Genomic DNA, 20,004 nt, shown 5'->3' with positions numbered 1-20,004 from the left:
AAGAAAACGCCGGTGAATACAACTGTTTCCTTCGTCTTGGTCTAACGTCGGTGTTGCTGACGGAGAGATGCCTTCCACATCCGCATAGTCAGCGCCGTAGACTCCTCCATGACCCACTACACACCACACGCGCACACCAACTCCCTTATCAAAATTTCTCCATTATCGAAACAAAAAATTAATTTATTATCGTATTTCTACCTCCAATTTCTTCTGCAGAATTTTTATGCCCATATTCTGTTTCCAGAAATAATAATTAGATAGAGATCAAAAAAAAAAATCAAAAAGAGGTTATGGAGGTGGGGTTATCGTTTCCTTTTTCGGTAGGCGCTGAGTCTTGTTTTCTTGTATTCTGTTCTGCGTGGTCATCGTCCGTCGCCATTTAAAACCCGTCGCAGCAGCACCCCTTCCCCCTTTGTTTCTTCCTCTTCGGTTCCACGACATCCCCCTTCACTTCTTACGCGGTAGGATCCTTGTGTTCCTATCGTCGTCGGGCTGCTACGTCCGAGCCGATTTATCTATGTGATCCTATAGCGCCTGTGGTCAATCGGAACTCGGAGTTCGTCGCCTGCGAACCACCTTTTGATCGATCTGGTATGTCTTTTTTCTTCGATAGTTCGTCGTCGTTGTTAAAGTTGAAGTACGGGTTGAGATCTATGTTGTTAATCGAGGGTTTTTTGGCTTCATTTTGAGCAAGTACTGTGATCGGTTAGTTAGGGCTACTATGTTCCCCTCTTTGATTTTCTCTTATCTCACTCCGTATGATATTTGATCGATGTAGAGTGTAGATCTATTGGGAAATAGTATCGAGAGAGAGGATGTCAAAGGTGGTTTACGAGGGATGGATGGTGCGTTATGGAAGGCGGAAGATTGGGCGATCGTTCATCCATATGCGGTACTTCGTGCTCGAGACCAGAGTCCTCGCGTACTACAAGAGGAAACCTCAGGATAACGTGGTACCCCATCACTTAGTTTCTTCTTCCCTCTTTTTGTCTTAGTTTTTTGTTTTATTTCATCTGATCTTTAGTAGGGTTTCGGAGGGTTTTTTCACCGCCCTTTGTTGCTTCATTATTTCCTTATTTGAGATGCTAAACGTCTCAGCGCTTAAATTATTATTTGAGGTATTCAGGTGCCGATCAAGACACTTCTTATAGATGGAAACTGCAGAGTGGAGGATAGAGGGCTTAAGACGCACCATGGTCATGTAAGTCTTCATCTTTTTTAAAGTGGATAAGGCCTGATTTGTGAATGAATGCTTAACATGCCTCCCATTCTGTTCAGAATTCTCGTTTAATGCCAATTAATCTAATGCCATGACTCTAGTCAGCTTCTTACATGCACTTAAGTTCTGCTCATTGATCATCTTTTGTATTTATAACTTTGTTCCGATTATACCCATAATTTGGCTCCTTGGTTTTGATATTTTTGATTAATAGTTTAAGTATACCATATTCTCGGCACACTTCAACTTTTTAACATCCAAAACCATGTTTAAATAGCTTTTGCACACATGCTAATTATGCAGTTTTTCTCTACCAGTAGTGTTAACCATTATAACACTACAAATATTATTTAAATTTTGTTATCTGGTTTGAAGAATTTTCCACCCTTTAGAGCTGTAAGTTTTTGAGCAGCTAGAGTTGCTCAAGAATAGTACACATAAGCTTATGCTCTAACATTTTTCACATATATTGGGACCAACTAAGTTGTCTTAAACTTACTAAAGATAATTCTTTGTTGTAGCTAATTTATGTTTATCTTGCTCTAGTATGTATCATTGTTCTTATAATTTTTGTCATTTATACATTGATTTAGTCAACCAGATCCTATTTATTGCTTGGATCATTTCTGTTCATTTTTGAAATTTGGTGATATTTGTTATTCTTCTTCTAAATTTGTCTCATGCTGATTTTTTTTTTAATTTTAAATGCAGATGGTTTATGTTTTATGTGTTTACAACAAGAAAGAGAAGTATCATCGAATTACGGTTCGTGCTGACTTAACTCATCTTGAATGTTCTATCTGTCTGATTGTCAAGTAGGCTGAACCTTGTTTTCTGTTTCCCTAAAAAATGGACTGCTTCAATACAAATTTGTCACCTAGCTGCAGAAATCATGACAGGATCTTGAGCAGGGCCAATGATCCAAAAGTTATGATGTAATGACTTAGAGAGACCAGCGTACTATTGAGAAACCATGACTTTGACCTGTTTGACCCATATTAGTTGGGTTTCCTAGGTACAAAACTGTAAATTTCTATTCATTTAAATGTTAACCTTATTTTTCCAACAAAGGTAATATTTGTGTAAATATGGAAGCTCATTTTAAGTTTTCTATCAGTACATTTGAACTAAAAAAAAATTTCAAACCTTCACATCATTTTAATGACATGCAGCCATATCACGTCCTTATCCAGTCAAGCACAATGGTGCACTTTTTTTAGTTTTGGGCATCATTCTTGTGTTGTTGTCTCCCTCGAATAATTTGCCTATGCGTGTTAAACATTCTCAGTTTTCCTGCATTATGAGCCATACAAATCCTGAAGATATATTGGTGTCTCGAAAGTTGAAACATTTTCTAAGTTCCATAATATACAGTGCACTAAAAATTCGTAGTTTCACTGCATTTAAAAGTTCATAGTTTCACAAGTTGAAATGATTCCTTCTTGAAAGTTCAAAATGTTTCCCTTAGTCTTTTGTATTAAAAATCTTTGAGCACTAAAAACAGAAATAAATTAGTCAAATTTAAATTAATGCACTGAGTAGGTGTTTGCTGTTTAGTAGTGGTGTTCCATAAGTTTAAAAATGTATGACAGTGCATCAGGTACCTCTCAATATGATTCTATCTTATAAGTAAACATGTCAAAAAATTGTAGTCCACCTTATAAACACTGATAAACTACCCATCAGCTAAGTTGGCAAATAAATAGAACAATATCATCTCAAATAATTTAATATATTTTTATTCTAAAATTCTGGATTTGCCCTTGCTGATTAATGGAATTGCTGATGGAAATTTTCCAGACATATGTTTTGTAAAATTATTTCACCTAAATTTGCATTGATTCTATCACTTGAGATACATGGACGGTCTTCGTGCTTAAAATTTTTTAATTATAGGCAAGGACTTGTGCTTGATATCTCTCAGAGTGTGTTCGTCCACATATAATATTTGTTCTTATTACTTTTTTTTCTTGAATCAGATGGCGGCGTTTAACATTCAGGAGGCTCTGATCTGGAAGGAAAAAATTGAGCTTGTTATTGATCAGGTGCTTTAAGTGAAAATTTTATTACTTCATGGTTTATCTTCTCGTTATAATGGTTGTCTACATTAAATATTACTTTCTTTGTTTGGATTTCTCTGTCATAGAATATTAACAATGCTATAATCGTAACTTGGAATCAGCATTACAAAAAATAAAAACGGTCGGATCCGTATGTAGCGACCAGTATTTAGTGGTCCTACCAGGAACTGGCACTTGGATTTGATGACTTCAACTGGCCTGGTTCAAAATTGTCTTCTTTTTTATACTCTGGGTCCTTTTGATAGTTGTTTTGGTGGTCAATAGCAGTTGACTATCAACAACGTGTTAATAACTCTTTTAGCTATCAACTACAGGCCCAATCCTCCTTTTAGCTTTCTCTTTTTTTTCTGCCACTTCTCGTCTCCTCATCCTCCTCTCCTCATAGCAGGGCCTTATCCTCACTTCCCATACCAGTCTGGCTAGTGACCAGTATGGGTCTAAGACCCTTAAACTTGGTTTGCACTACCGTAATCTTGGGAATAAGAGACACTTGATTAGGAGATTTTGCAATCTTGAAGCCTCTTTAAGGCATTCATTTTGTATAATCAAGACTCCTGTGCATATTGTAATTTGCTAATTTTCTTGTGATATTACCATGCTCTGGTTCCTATTTAGTCATTTATGGGAAACCTTTTTAACTACCCTAGAATTGTTGATTAGCTCTTTAAGTTATTAATTCTACCTTGTTGTTAATATAGATCAATACTGCTGACATAAGTGAAAAAATTTTGGAAATAAATATGTGTCAATGAAAGCTTTTGACTTCTTTAAGGTTTAGGCTAATTCATAATAAGAAATTCTTTTATGTGAAAATTTAAACAAAAAAGAGAATGAATAATTAAGGATACAAAAGTGTTATAAATAAAGTCAGTAAGAACCTCTTTATATTGTGATTAATTAACTTGGAATTTGAACTGGTATTTTCTAGTCAACTTTGTTTCTTGCAATGGAACAAGGGGTTTGGGTATTAGTAAATTAGTCTAATAGGCTTGTAATTACCCAACTAGGATGCCAATCTATCTAGATTAGGACCTTCAGTTCCATCAATATTTTTAGAATCCCATTCAAAATAGGTAAAGCGGATGTCTAAAAGTTCTGGTAATGAAACATTCTTTGTGTAGAATTTATGTAGAGAGGTGGTTGACCTGGTCTTTTAAGGTAATTGTCATCTCTAATGTGATTCATTTAAGTATAAATTGATATTTCAGATCAACTAATTCTTCATCTTTTCATTGGTCTAGCAAGATTCTACAACAGCTACTGGAAACAAGATATTTTCTTCATTTCCATATAAATCAGCGGTGGATAATGGAAGGAATGTTTCCTCCTCTGACCGGGATAGTCAGTAAGTAATGTGTAATGTGTCTGTATTCACTGATATTGGTTTAAGTTTACATGATCAATGGAAGCATGATCAATTGATGTATTGTTAATATATGCTTTTTTTTAAAATTGCTACAATGGTATTTTAATTGTCATCTGTCTTGGTGCAGTGAGGTTATGTATCTTGCTTTTATATATATTTTTCGTTTTCTTTTGGGGATACTTGATGAGAGATTATTGGAAAACCTGTTTTTGACCACTTATCCTGATAACGATTAGGATACTTGATGAAAGATTATTTAATAGATAGCTGCCTGTAATGATTTTATTAGAGAATTGGTGTTTGGCAATGTAGAAATGCTTACTGTCTTTTACATAAAGAGGACTATTAGGATTGTATTCTTTATGTGTGTGCATACATTGTATCTGTTGTCTGATCTGCTTAGAGATGAACATTGATGGGTGTGAGATTTTCTAGGATCTGCTGACATAAATATCTATAAAATGTTATTAGCTGTAATTCACTTTAATAGATGCCAAGCTGCCAAGATTTCTCTACAACTTGTACAGATGTAGAGACATGTTTTCTACGTTTGTTGTGGGTCCATGCTTCCTTATTGGTTTGGACAAATAGAATACTATTACATATATGAATGTAAATTGAAGGTAGTATATAATGATGCTGAACTCTTCTTGAAAATTATATTCTGTTAATAAATGGATAAAAAATGAAGTTAAAGTGTACCTTTCTGTTTGATTATAATGATGCTTGAATATTAGTTTAGGTTCTTAAACTGGCTTTGAACTTCTCTTTGATGTATTTATTTAAGTGAATAAAAGACTTATTCAACTAATACTTTAAGAAGAACAAAGGAAAGTTGGTTAAAAAGATGGAAATGATCATCTATCTCTCTCTCTCTCTATAGTTAATGAACCTGTTCCTTATTTTATCTAACTTTTGGGTCTACATATCTATAATTTTTTCTATGATGTTCTTGGGACTCATACAGCTTGTTGCTATAGATATAGTATCAAGATTCTGTAGCAATCACTCACCACGGTTCATGTTATTCATATTTTAATTTCTGCATCATTTTGTGTTCTCATACTGTGATTCATAATTATTGGTAGGACAGCTTCTTTCTGGCTATTTCTTCACCTTCTCATCTCAGTTTTGATTATATTCCTTTGGTTTTATGAAAAATGTAACTAAATTCACATATGCCAACAAATTTTTAGTTCTTTTGCTTAGAATTTAATATTTTCTTGTAGGTGTAGTCCTGAAGAAGAAGAAGAGGAAGAGAGCCATCCTACTTTGTCAAGGAGAACAACCATAGGAAATGGTAAGGACTAGCACTGATCTCTTTTATGCATCGTCCAGCATATTGTGTTGCATAGTGGCATATATGATACAGCATGATCATTGCTTCTCTTTTGACAGGCCCTCCTGATTCCATACTTGACTGGACCCGTGATGTTGATTCAGGCTTGTCGAATGACAACAATTCTGATCAAGTCTTCTCTAGGAAACATTGGCGTCTAGTGAGATGCCAGAATGGTGAAACATTTCTTCTTTGTTCTGGCTCTCTTATTTGTGCTCTGCATAATACAACAAATTATAACCTCAAGGATCATGAGATCTAAACCATCTGCTCTTGTTTTATGGCTTTTTTTTTGTGTTTTTTCAGGGCTTCGCATTTTTGAGGAGCTTGTAGAAGTAGACTATCTTGTATGGATAACATGTTTACGGTTAATGTACATGAGAAACTTAGAAATTTAGTTATTAGCTTTCTCATTGATGTAATATGTTTTTGTTATACAGCCAAGGAGTTGTAGTAAAGCAATGAAGGCTGTTGGCATTGTGGAAGCTACATGTGAATCTATTTTCCAGCTTGTGATGAGGATGGATGGAACACGTTTTGAGTAACTTATACTTATGGATGATCAATTTAATGTTAGAAATTCTTTAATTCAATCACCACTTGCTTTTATTGTTTTTGCAGGTGGGATTGCAGCTTTCAGTATGGCAGTTTGGTTGAGGAGGTGGATGGTCATACTGCGATACTCTATCATAGGCTGCAGCTGGACTGGTTTCCAGTGTAATGTTTCTTAAGTGCATTGAAGTAGACTTGAATTGTCATAGTTGTATACCTCGTTTCTTTGTCAGTTTTAGAAACATGTTTGATCACCATTGTATACGATTATATTTTCGTGTTCTAACTTGGAAGTGATATTATTAATACCTTGAAATATTATTTTGAAGGAGATACTATGCATATGTAATAACTAGCTACATGTCAGTTGTAAAGTCACAATGTGGAACTCATGTAAAATGAAACTTTTTTTCCACGAAATTAAGTCTGCTGCTACATTTGAGGGTAGTTCATATCAGTTATGATTATAGATGAGATTATGGTTGTATGTATTTGATCATTATACGTAAATTCAGTTAGACTAGTTTAATGAAGTATGATTTCTAGCTCACAAGAGGTGTAAAAATATTGTATAGATTAAAAATGCTGGTGATAGAAAATTTTACCACTAAAATATATATTACGAGAAAGTGACATATTCTATACTTGCTGTTATAACTTATAAGTGCATATGTCCTCAAATTATATTAGATGATGCCATCAAATGAGAATTCTAGGAATATTTGGATAGAAATATTTTTTTGATTTAATAGATAAAATTACTCAAGAGCATAGATTGCAATTTTGTCACGAAACAGTTGGTAAATCTGACAACTACTCGGTTCACGGATCATGCCCCCTTCGGTCCAAACCAGGTTGGTTTTGAAGGCGTACAAGGTGTACCACCTATGATACCAATCAATATAGCCAAATTTCGTTGTAAAGGTGAAATTTGACGATTGACTAACTTTTGGGGCTTATTTAAGCCCCGCGTGGCTGTCTCCTCTCTTCCATTCACACTCTCACTCACTCTCTTTCTTTTCTTATTCTTTTGGTTTTTTTTCTAAACATGGTTAAGCTCGTTAAGTACCTTCCAAACTGATTAGGGAAGGTTCATTTGGATAAGAAGTGGAAGTCAGTCTCCTAGTTCGGTTGAACCTCTCTTCAAATCGAGGTAATCTCATATCTAATATTTAAGATAATTTCATTCAAATCAAGGTAATCTCAAACATGGTTAAGCTTGAATAGGATGCCCAACCTGTAAAAGTTGAATTGGGTCATTCCCATCACAACGTTCCATATCTCAAGTTAGCTTCAAGTGGGTGATTCAGGAGATCATGGAGTGTAGTTTATTGGTAGCACCGTAGCAGAGTTTCCAGGTAGTGTTTCATACCTCAGCGGTTCTTATTTGGGAAGGGTCTAATCATAAATTGGTTGGCTGGACGATTTTGGAAATGGACCACCAACATGAGGGGTTGTGACAACGTGTGCTTACTTGGTGTCTGTTGACATGGTGGTGGGTTGGACTTTGATGTGGATGCTGATGTCATTGCCTTTTAAGATGCTTGCATGGTTGCTGACATGTCGACTTGTGCTGACATGTATGCTGATACAATGAACTATGCATACCAGGCATGTACTGGTCTGACTGGTTTTTTGAACTGTGTTAAAGTACCAACATCATTCTTATAAAACAACCATTGTAGCATCCAATTGGAACTTCCTTGGGGTCAAGGCTCTATTTGAATGCTAGACAATTGGAAGCTGCTGATACAGTCATAACAGTGTTTTAAATACCTGTTCAATATTGTTTTCAACGATTGTTTGGACTGTGGTATGATGCTGGACTACCAACCAATGTTGCAGTATAATCAGGAAAAAATATTAAAAGAAACTAATACCAACCAGTATTGACCTATACTAATTGGTATATACCGGCTGCCCTGTGTTTGAAACTTTGGTTAAGAATATTCCTTTGGAATTTGCAGGGCATTATTTTTTTTGACTCATCATTGACTATAAATTATTTCTTCTTTATAATTTTTATTTATGTGTGGTATATAAGTCCATGCAAGGATCTAACAAAGTTGAGAACGCACGGCTGGTTGTCTTTATAGAAAGCTTACAAATAGGTGCACCCCTGTGGAAGCTTGGAATTGCACCCATAAGTACATGAATTGCACATGAAATGTTAAATTCATCTGCAAGAAAATATATAATATATCAATAGGGGTTTCAATCTCAGCATGGAATTGAGATTTCGTCAATAATAGCAGGATTGAATCTCATAGTTTAGTGTCATCAAAGATGAGAGGACGCCAAGCAAATTTTGTTGGAAGCCTTAATAGAGAAGTTAACTAGAAAGTTCTCGGCCTTACTGGAAGCTTTGAGAGAGTTGGAACTTGAAACTTCCCACATTAACTGATTATTGATAGAATCTCTCGTATCCTTGTGCTGAAGAGCATAGCTTTCCTGAAGTTGATTTAAGGGGTAAGTTTTTTGGCCAAGATTTGATCTCTGATAAGTTTTTGCAATAGTGCTATTAAAAAAAGATTTGGTATGATATGCAAAGGAATAAGAAATAAGTTGCTAGTACTGCTGCAATTGATCTAGTTCTGTACCTGTCATAGATTTACTAACTTGTGATACTGTCATTCAGCAATGTACTGTGTATTTAGCTTAGCAATGAAACTTGAATAGTATTATTATGTTGACAGTATATGTGATTCTTGATTCAATATATATCTATGATTCTGCTGTGAATAAAAGTGCAGATTGTGTGTCAGGTTTGTGTGGCCTCGTGATCTATGCTATGTGCGCTATTGGAGACGTAATGATGATGGAAGTTATGGTGAGAATGTTAGTCTTTTTTTTTTTTCCATAACAAGGCTTGATGTTTGCCACTGTCAGAAATTTTCCAGAAACTAATTCTATATTCTTGCAGTTGTTTTATTCCGTTCAAGGGAGCATGTAAATTGTAGTCCACAACCAGGATTTGTTAGAGCCCATGTTGAGAGTACTCTTCCACTTGCTCTACACTTTTTAGGACATCTGTGATATGTTTGTATGTGCACTTTTGTCCTGATATATTATTATCGTCCAATTATTTAAAAATATTATTATTTATTTTCTTCTCAAGGTGGGGGATTCAAGATTTCTCCCTTGAAACCACGTGATGGGAGAGTACGGACACAAGTACAGCATCTTATGCAAATTGATCTGAAAGGATGGGGTGTTGGTTATCTCCCATCATTTCAGCAACATTGTTTGATTCAGATGTTGAACAGCGTTGCTGGTACTTATACTCTCCACAGATAACATATAATTGGTTGTCTATTTCATAACAAAATTCTCTATTGATACATGTGTTGACTTAATTTGTAATATTATTTTTATATTTTTCTTTTAAGCAACTTTTCTTTTTGATTATTGATTTTTTTAGTTGCTAAGCGTGTATTTATGTTTCATGATCACTTTGGATGGGGATATTCGAGCATCGGTAGAAAAGTTAGCCATTCTAATTGTGTAACTGTATTACAAGTTATCCTTATTTCTGTTAGAGCTACCATGATTCCTAGTTTTATATTATATTTGGAAGAACTCAATAAATTATTTGGTTATACTAATAGGATAATGAGATAATTTAAGCATTTATTGGCTAATATCATTTTCTTAAATTCTCACACCTAGGAATGGAAAATTAAGAGTATTATAAAATCTGTTTTTAATCAATATGTTTAAAATGAAGTTGTTGTTTTAAGCATATTGATTTGGGTCAAGTTGGACTTCTTACAAGCTACTACCTAGCTCCATAATCCTGGCACTTAAGCAATGTTTTGAAAGACTGTTGGGTTTTGGGCAATCATTGTACAGTCATACAATGGGGACTTTTTAATAGAAAGTTAGAAACTATAATGTTCAAGCTCACCTCCTTGCCCATTTTGCTAGGCGGCAAGGGGTTTCTTGTGTTTGGAATGGTGACTCTCCCAGTGACCACTCCTTGCAAGCTGTTTTGTTTCCTAATGGAATGGGTTGGTAGATACCAGTGATTGCAAAAGGCGCTCGGGCGCTCGCCTAGGCGCTCGGGCGAGGCGAGGCGAGGCCCGAGCGCCTCGCTAATGTCCCAGGCGGCGCGCTTCAATCAGGCGCCGCCTAGGCGCTCGCCCGAGCCCAGGCGCTGGGCGCTTCGGGCGAGCGCCTGGGTAAACCGAACCATAATTTTAGGTCTGGTTCGGTCCTGGTTCGGTTGTTAGTTGGTTCAATCGAACCAACTAAACCGATATAACCCCAACCCTAACCTGCTGCCGCTGCCGATCCCGATCGCGATCTCGTCGCTCGCTGTCGCTGCTCCCGCTGCCGCTGCTCGCCGCTGTCGCTGCTCGCGCCTCCCGCGAGCCTTCCCGCTGCTCGTGCCTCCCGCGAGCCCTCTCGCTGCTCGCGCCTCCTGCGAGCCCTCTCGCTACTCGCGTCTCCTGCGAGCCCTCCCGCGAGCCTTCCCGCTGCTCGCGCCTCCCTCGAGCCCTCCCGCTGTTCGCGCCTCCCGCGAGCCCTCTCGCCTCCCGCGAGCCCTCCCGCTGCTCGCGCCTTCCGCACCCTTTCCCTTTCCCGCTGCCGCTGTCGCCGCTCGTCGCTGCTGCCGCTCACCGCTGCTGCCGTTCGCCGCTGCTGCTGCTGCAGCTGCCGCTGCCGCCGCTCACCGCTGCCGCTGCCGCCGCTCGCCGTCGCTGTTGCCGTCGCTCGCCGCTGCTTCCTCGTTTCTCCGTCAGCAGATTTATACTGTTAATGTGATTATATTTATTAATTATATTATATATTTTTATATTTTTATTTAAAATTTTAAATAATTATATTTATTAATTATATTTTATATTTTTATATTTTAGCGTCTCGCTTCGCTCGGGCGAGCGCCTGGGCGAGCGCCTAGCGTCTCGGGCATTTTTGGACCTTGGCGCCTTTTGGCGCCTAGCGCTTTTTAAATCACTGGTAGATACACCTATGTTTAAAACAAAGTAGACTTTAACACTAACAAAATAGACTATATCAACCATGAGCTTATATTACATATATTTACACGATTATAATAAAAATACATATATCATCTCCATTGTACATTCTGCAGTAGTTACATGAAAATTACATGTCTCAGAAAGGAGGCACCAAATTCATAATAAACAAAAGCAATCCATACATGCAATATATGATGAATATAGTTAAGGCCTTAGGGGCATCCATGGTGTGAATAGAAACCAATGTGATAGGAAAGAAAAGGTGGGATTATCAAATTTCAGTGAGTGATCTACAACTTATAAATACTGTTTTGTTCACAAATGGAGATGAGGAGATTGGTAGGTTTGTGGAAAGAGGGAAGTGTGGGTTTGTTGTAAGTAGAAAAGTAGAAAGGTAAATTATGGAACATCAGAAAAAGTTAGATTTCATCTTTTTAGGTAAACATTGGAATCTCTTGTTCCACCTTCCCCAGGAACAGTTATCGTTGTCATATGAAGGTGAGGAATAAGTCGGTGAAGATGAAACCTAACTGTGAAGTTACATTTATTTCTCAAAGTATGCCCTTCTAGTCCATGAGTATGTTTTTACTGTGGGCTATACTGATGATTTTTGGGTGAATGAAGGAATGTTTAAGTAGTTTGTTGTTTGCCAAGGTGATTTCAACCAAAAGTGTAACTCAGGAGATAATCATACTATGGCAATTATATGTTCCCCTAAAACATTTATTATAACATTATTAGGGTCATCACAGTTTGTTTTAATTTGTTTAAGTGAAAATTTTATATCATATCCTTTGATAGCATGGTGTTTTAATAAATGAAGTGGACATTTAAGTTTTCAAATGTGAAGAAACTATTTTAGAAGTTTGTATATGTTTACTATATTGGAGATAGGACGGGAGGTTGAATGTGAAGAGTCACTTAGGTACAACGACAGAATGACATAGAAAGCTGGAAGATATCTTACTAACAACAAGGCCAAATATTTCTGCGAAGAATTGATATGCAAGACATTCATTTATACCAATAGAATATTCTTGTGATCGTACTATTATTGTCTCTTGTTATGACAGAATAATTTCCTAGTGGAATATTGCCCTTATCTATCTCGTTTAGCCAGTAGAATATCGTGGTCCTTCCTAATTCAGTACCAAGTAATACATTTAATAGTATTTATTACCAAGTAATTCTGTTTGGATAGATCTTCACTGCATATGAGCATTATTTCCTTTCATCTGCAGTTTGTTTTTGACCCAGATTTGAGTTGGAGAGTTCGATGCTCAAAGTTGTCTTAGAATATAACAACTAGATTTAGTTCATCGAGATAACTGCTGCTCACATGCCTTTATAGGTGCCTTTTCAACATTTTAATTTATGCTTACACCTTTGCTTATGGTAGGGCTCCGTGAATGGTTCTCTCAAACAGATGAAAACCATGATGTATCAAAGATTCCATTGATGGTCAATATGACTGCACAAACAATTTCTATTAAGAAGGATAGGAAAACACAGGAAAATTCTGTTCATCCTAATTCTTCACTGTATCATATGCAAGCTGCTAGCAGACATTCTGTCATATTGGATGAAGATTCTGATGAAGATGAAGATTATCAAATTCCAGAGCCTGAACAAGAGGTCAAAAGGTTACCACTATTCATATTCATATCTTAGCCTTCTTAGTGTTGATGACAGTGTTATTATGTGTGCAGGCTTACCCAGTCAAACTTGAAAATGATCTTAAAAAGGCTGGTTTGTATTGTTTTGTTTGGCCATTTGATATATGGTAATTGAGTTCAAAAATATTCTGTTATATGATAGTTATGTTGTTTAATCCTGTAGTTTTGGATGAGGAACCTTCAGAATCAATTGATTTATCAGAATTTTCTGGCAATTTACGGCATGATGACCGTGATAAAAGCCGTAACTGTTGGAGAATATCTGATGGGAACAATTTCAGAGTTCGAAGTAAACACTTCATATATGACAAAACCAAGGTCTTGTGATGCTGTTCAATATTGATTTTGAGCTTGTTCAACTATACTTTAAAATGTTGCTATTAAAACTTTTTACTCTTTGGATTGCAGATACCTGGAGGAAGGCATCTTATGGAGCTTGTAGCAGTTGATTGGTTTAAGGATGCCAAGCGAATCGACCATGTTGCTAGGCGAAAAGGCTGTGCAGTTCAGGTAAGCTTTTCCCGTGCAGCACTATAAGCATAAAATTTCATCTTTATTTTGCTTCTGTGGGACAATAAACATTACTTCATTGACAATAAACATTAATATGATCTAAGTTTTGTTTTCTGTAAAAGTGTCACAGATGGCATTAATGTTCAGTAACTCCATACTAACTATTTGTCTAATATTATCTTTTTAAACTGTCTTTTTTCAATTACTAACCATTTATTGTACCAATATCTGAAATTAATTAATATTGTTGGTGATGTTCAACCATTATTAAGTCTTGAAATGGCATCTAAAAGAGTACATTGAGGAAATATCAAAACTGCAATGGATAATGAGAGCCTGCAATTTGTTAGGAACAATCCCATCTTTCCGTTTTATGAAGAGAGGAAGAAAAGATTTTTCTTTAAAAAATAATGGAACTAAAGTTCTCACTAATAGATTACTTTATTCTCGAAGGAAGAGGACTAATCCTAATTATAGCAGCTCTAAAGCAAGTACCATGCTCTTTTAAGAAGGTACCTATGATCAGTGTAAAACTTTAGTTATGATTCCTTTGCAATGAGGAGTTTTCTTGTTAGAAACATATATATATTTCTGATTGTAGGAGCCAAAAGAACAGGTTATGAAGTAATATGGACATATCTGCTATGGATATGATACTTCTGATTAAAGGTTCACCAAATTTGGAGAATTGTAGTCCAAATACTCAATAGTCTTTCTATCTGCTGGATTCAGCTTTAGCTTAAGATCAGTTCCTATAGCTAAAAGAGGTTTACTTGTGCTAATATGAAAGTCCTTGGTGTTTAATGTGTCTAATCATGGTCTTGTGGAATATTAACTTCTATCAAGTAGATCATGTGTCAAAAGTGAATAAAATTATCTATATTGTTGGACTCAAGAATCCAGGAATGAGAAGGATTACAAGGCAGTATATTTTTTTGAGACAGTGAATTCTCTCTAGCAGACAAATTTATTGAAGACCTTTCCTGTTTGTACATTTGGTGTTGGAATAATTTTTACATGTTCAAGCTTGTGAAACTCTAAAAGATGAAACAAGTTTTCTAGAAATAACTACGCTGATCAAGATCAGATATGAGCTAATCAGTGCCTTGGAGATTTCTTTGCACATGATAATACCAAAGTAAAGCATGGGAAGATAAAGAAGGTTGATGATAGAAGTGACTCCTAGTCCTACATGCATTTCTCTAATTTGAATGAAGAGGCTTCTGAAGCTTTCTATCACATAAATTAAATTAATATTGTCTTCTCAGACAGGGTTGTCCATCACCACGATAAGACCTACTAAAAGGCACACCTGCAACTCCCAAATATGATTTCTGATTGGAGTTTGTCTAATATATTTATACCCATATTGGGACTTGAGCAATAGTCAGACTTAACTCTTTTGACCAATCAATTTAGTTACCACAAATAAATGGCAAAAAATAACTAGAAAATAAAAAAAAATCTATCTTATTACTACTATAGGTTGGTGAAGAGGGTTGGTTGTGTTCTTTCTGATTTGTTTAGAAGCATTTGAGAAAGGTTTCTCTCCCATATTGCACTATTAGGATTATATTGTCCACTCTTCCAAAATTATATATGGACTTTTCCTTTCCCATAACTAACATGGGACTATAGGAGTATGATTGTTGTACCAAGCTAGACAAACTGTTTACCATACTGGATGGGCACTTTTGCTTTGAATTTTACAGGACTGACGTGTTTAATTGTTGCATCAAGCTGCCCCGTGCTAAAACAGTTTAAAATGACCAATATTTAGCTTCTTTTAATGCTTAAGATGGTTAATCTATTGGCCAAATAAGCCTTGGCAATGCCCTGGGCAGATGGGAGAGGGCAGAGATCGGGTGACTCAGCAATAGACACTTGTCTTTTACCCTTATCATTAATAAACAACATATCAGTTATGGAGTGCTGTGCTTACTGTTTATAGTTATATGATTTAATCTTTGTTTGATATAACACCTCTCTGTGGGTTATATGCAAGGTTTAATCCAATTCTGTTATGCCATAATGGACACATTGTGATCCTACAAACATTTTCTTTTATGGCAAGATCATAGGCCAAGAAGTGTTTCGTAGCAACCAGAGGTTGCTTGCATGATCAGAGTTTTCTTCTTTATTATTGTTTTTTCTACATTTTCTGATTTTTAATACCCTAATATGCTTGTTTTTACTATTTCTTCTGTTTCTTTTTCCTGGTGAATCAAAATCTACTAGTCTCTGTAGCTATTAAACTAGTTATCTTACATCTCAATTCCTTAAAACATATATTCTAATCTGCTGTAAGATAAGTCTGATTAAAAGACCAATCATTCAATGTAAACATCTGGGCGCCTCTGTTATTCCAAATTAAACTTTGGAACTTCCAAATATTATATCCTTATCTGACTGTTCTTTTAACTTTCTCTTTGAACTTTACATGTTTATCTCAGTTTGATCTAAAATTTCACATCTTCCCTGATTTAATTCCTAAAATTCTAGTAGGTTCTGTTCTGGCTAGAAACTTTCCCACTGTTCTTGCTTGGCACCATATAATAGTGTGCCATATGATAGTTGTAACTAACATTATGTAGTTGCGGGACAACCCAAAATCTGAGAGATTTCAAATGGATGAAAAATCTCAAGGTAGGTTTGTGCCTGATATACACACTAAGGGTGCTCACTGTTCAAGAGGATAAACTGGTCATGATGTATATTGTGATACATGTTTACAGGGATCACTTTTTTAGAAGGTTAATACCTCTAATCTGCTATGCCAGAGTTGGTTGAAAGCAATTACCAGATGCTAGTGTTTTAATTTGCTGGATCATCAGTGGACTATATTTAACCATGGTTTGTTATCTAGTGAAGATAATGACATACATTAATTACTTTCTTCATGATTTCTGTATGAAATATTATTCAACTTGTTCAATATTCTTGTTTTCTGAAGGAATTTTGGTTTTTCTGTTAGGGGATATTCTAACCAAAATAACTTTGTTATTTGAATCCATTTTAGAAGTTTACAACTTTTTTATCTAATGACTTTTGTAATATGGTTTCCATATGTCCTCATATCATTCATTTTGCAGATAAATTTGAGTTCCATTACTAGGTTCTTAGTTCTACTTTGTAAATGTAGGTGGCCTCAGAGAAGGGACTGTTCTCTTTGGTGATAAATGTGCAAGTAAGTAACTACTAATTTATTTGTTATTTACTCTTTTGATATGAATTGACTCGTCTCCTAATTGAGTAGTGCAATAAAGTAATTGTGATTGTTGATGTATTCTTGAAATGGTATTTGTAGAATTGCTAAGATCTTAAGATATTTCAAAGTTTCAATTATAGTCTTGCGATCCTTATGTGAATGCATCGGTCATCATCATAAAAGGCCTATGGGCCAGGAAAATTCTCTTGCATCTCAGAGATTTTTATTTTGGGTTTCATAGCCTCTTTTCTGGGTGAAAGCTAATAAGCTCATATTCTTGAGATTATTCTTGTGCATTTTAAAACTCCATCCTGTTTCTCGCTAAGGAGTAAATCACCTTGACGGGAGTATAAATATTCCCAGACCCGTGTACACATTGTCTGCATGCATTTATAAAGATAAATGCCAGGGTTGTAGTTTCTTTGAGACAGTATCTCCAAGCAGGTCTGCAGATTGTAGGCAAAAATTGGATTTTCTGTTAATGCTACTGCTGTTTTCTTTTGTGGTGTCTGAGCCAGCATGACAAATGGAATTTATGTTATTGCAGGTTCCAGCTTCAACTCATTACAGTATGGTATTCTACTTTGTGTCAAAACCATTGGTTCCTGGATCATTACTGCAGCTTTTTGTTGACGGTGATGATGAGTTCCGAAACAGTAGGTTCAAGCTTATTCCAGCAGTTCCTAAGGTCTTCATCTTATTCATGAAGTTTTTAATACTCTATCCTACACAAATGGATCAAATCTGCATCAGTAGTCAAAGAACACCACCAATTTTATTTGTCTTTTGAAGATATTTAATTCTGACTCCTTTAGACGGGCTTGAATCAGATGTGAGCCTGTAGGCTTCCCCATGACATGTTGCATTGCTTTTTCACTCAAAGTATATTTCTATGCAGGGCTCCTGGATTGTGCGTCAGAGTGTTGGAAGCACTCCATGTTTATTAGGCAAAGCAGTTGATTGTACCTACATTCGTGGATCAGAATACCTCGAAGTAAGTTACAGGACAGCAGACTATATAAACTTTAATGTCTATTGGCACATTGTTGGAGAAAAGATCAATTATAAATGAGGCCTAATATGTGTGTGATGCCTGACGGTAATTAATCCCTCATGCAGATCGATGTTGATATTGGTTCTTCTACAGTGGCTAATGGGGTATTGGGAATTGTTTTTGGTGTGATTACAACATTAGTAGTTGACATGGCTTTTCTTGTGCAGGTACTTCTTTTTCTTTAGTAAATACACCATGTCATACTATGGCATCATTGCTTTTCTATTGTTGGCATTTCTCAAGAAAGGACAAGTTGAATTCTCCTATCATGTTACTTGCACCAAGAAATGTTCTACCACAAATGTATGCTGGCAGTATTTGATTTGGTGCTATTAACAGACATCAGTAGGTAGAGGGAGGGAGATATGGTACTTTGTTGTTAAAAGTGGCCTTCTATGAGTCATTTTCAAGACAATCTCCATTGAATTTTCATGTACAGGTTTATATTACATTGAAAGTCACTGGTTGCATAATCCTGCAAAAAATGTACCTAATTCCAAATTAGGTATTCGTTCGTTGAGTGGAAATCTTATTTTCTTGATTGTCTCGTACACATCACAAGTCATTTCCTGGTTCAGAAGTCATAAGGAGCACAAGGAGACAAAACATAACATGTTTCACTTGTGAATCTTAGTTGTCAAGCACTGACCCAGAAGATTGCATTTTTAGCTTTAGCTTTCTCAGTCTGGCAAATGTATCATATGTATATAAAGGTTTCTGTTAGTAAACTACAGGATTTTAGTAGAAATATTAGAGTATTGGTTCATCCTAAGAGACACTGCAGTTCAACTTTTCTCACTGCATGTTGTGCATTTGAGCTATTTATGCTAAATAAACTGGATGATGTTTGGCCTGTTTGCTGTATCCAACAATATCTTAATATGTAGGGTGTCCATGTGCATTGGTAGATCTCAATTTTCTTTTTTAGTTTTTTCAGTTATAGTTGGCTAGATTGTTAACTCGGTTGCCTTGTCTTAAACAACTACAAAAATGAATATCCTAACTATATGGAGCTGGTTCTGTTGAGTTTAAACTGCAAGTTAAACTTCTGAATTAGTGATAATTACCTTGGCTAGGATGTTAGCATTAAGTTTACAGGTTTGATTTCAGAACATTTGAAGCATGAACTAATTCCTTTTATCTTGAAAGAAAACTGTGATACAGTAAAATTTTCTAATATTTTTTACATTTGTTCTCTTGATTAGTATATTTTTTCTTTCACAGGCAAACACTTATGATGAGCTTCCGGAACGGCTTATTGGTGCTGTTCGGGTATCACATGTGGAGCTGTCATCTGCCATAGTACCATCGTTTGAAGCTAATTCTCCAGATGGATGAACATTAGTTGTTGATCTATCCAATTCATTGACCTGTGGAGGTGTCATCTGCCATGGTAATAACTACCATCATTTGAAGCTAATTCTTCAGATGGATGAACATTAGTTGTTGATCTATACAATTCGTTGATCTGTTGTCACCCCTATCAGTGCTTGTTATCTACCACCAAGAGCCACCTCATACAAGAGAATCATTCTGGAACTGCGTCAACTCTCCACTCATTCAAGTTCGCCCATTTACATTATTGTATAGGATGTGCACATGGTTGGGGGGTTTTCACATACTTTTACATGACTGAATTGTCTTTGCTGATATCTGCGTCCCATTGCCTCTTTAGTCTTTGATCCAACAATCATTTGTGTATTCATGAAATATCTCCTCCTTTACTTGAGGAAAATCTTATGTAGCTTTTTCATTTTTTGTTGTTGCTCAAAGTATAAATTTTTGATAAAGTTGCACAGCCAAAACTTAGTATTAAGTCAGTGGTGATTGTTGGAACGGTACGGACCTGAAGGGGAAAATGAACTCCAGACAGAGAATGCAAATGACAAATCTAGGTATTTTAAAGAAATGTTGTTTTGTTTTGCTGCATGTTCAGAAGCTCTATGAAATATGGTACATCTGAGTTAGTTAGCTTCTCATTGTGTCCCCGTGACCACAATGGGTAGTG

The 20,004-nt window shown here is 36.0% G+C and overlaps 1 protein-coding gene across 6 annotated transcripts; it reads left to right on the top strand.

The window, feature by feature from the left end:
- Positions 1–346: 346 nt before the first annotated feature.
- Positions 347–19,749, top strand: LOC103985305 (protein ENHANCED DISEASE RESISTANCE 2). 6 transcript variants are annotated; one of them, XR_010513547.1, is made up of 24 exons: positions 353–594; positions 782–956; positions 1,130–1,204; positions 1,934–1,987; positions 3,202–3,267; positions 4,545–4,648; positions 5,899–5,969; positions 6,068–6,184; positions 6,315–6,355; positions 6,449–6,549; positions 6,630–6,725; positions 9,314–9,390; positions 9,484–9,555; positions 9,679–9,834; positions 12,945–13,180; positions 13,255–13,294; positions 13,385–13,539; positions 13,630–13,731; positions 16,877–16,921; positions 17,490–17,630; positions 17,841–17,936; positions 18,062–18,163; positions 19,221–19,389; positions 19,484–19,749. XR_010513547.1 is itself a non-coding variant. In XM_065183777.1 (23 exons), the coding sequence occupies exons 2-23, from the start codon at positions 819–821 to the stop codon at positions 19,332–19,334; spliced, it is 2,199 nt and encodes a 732-aa protein (XP_065039849.1). In that variant the 5' UTR covers positions 353–594; positions 782–818; the 3' UTR covers positions 19,335–19,749. The 6 variants fall into 6 exon arrangements, 5 of the variants coding, with proteins under 5 accessions (XP_065039853.1, XP_065039851.1, XP_065039849.1 ...); XM_065183777.1 differs by having other exon boundaries at positions 19,221–19,749; XM_009402958.3 differs by having other exon boundaries at positions 354–594; positions 9,326–9,390; positions 19,221–19,749.
- The last annotated feature ends 255 nt before the right edge of the window (positions 19,750–20,004 follow it).

Source organism: Musa acuminata, chromosome BXJ1-5, assembly GCF_036884655.1.
Source record: "Musa acuminata AAA Group cultivar baxijiao chromosome BXJ1-5, Cavendish_Baxijiao_AAA, whole genome shotgun sequence".
In the NCBI taxonomy this organism is placed as follows: Eukaryota; Viridiplantae; Streptophyta; class Magnoliopsida; order Zingiberales; family Musaceae; genus Musa; species Musa acuminata.
This window is presented reverse-complemented; position numbering and strand designations above follow the sequence as displayed.

Coding starts and splice junctions, on each gene's coding strand:
- LOC103985305 (XM_065183777.1), top strand. CDS start 819: ATGTCAAAGGTGGTTTACGAGGGATGGATGGTGCGTTATGGAAGGCGG. Junction 9,556..9,678: donor TGTTAGAGCCCATGTTGAGA/GTACTCTTCCAC, acceptor TTTCTTCTCAAG/GTGGGGGATTCAAGATTTCT. Junction 9,835..12,944: donor GATGTTGAACAGCGTTGCTG/GTACTTATACTC, acceptor TGCTTATGGTAG/GGCTCCGTGAATGGTTCTCT.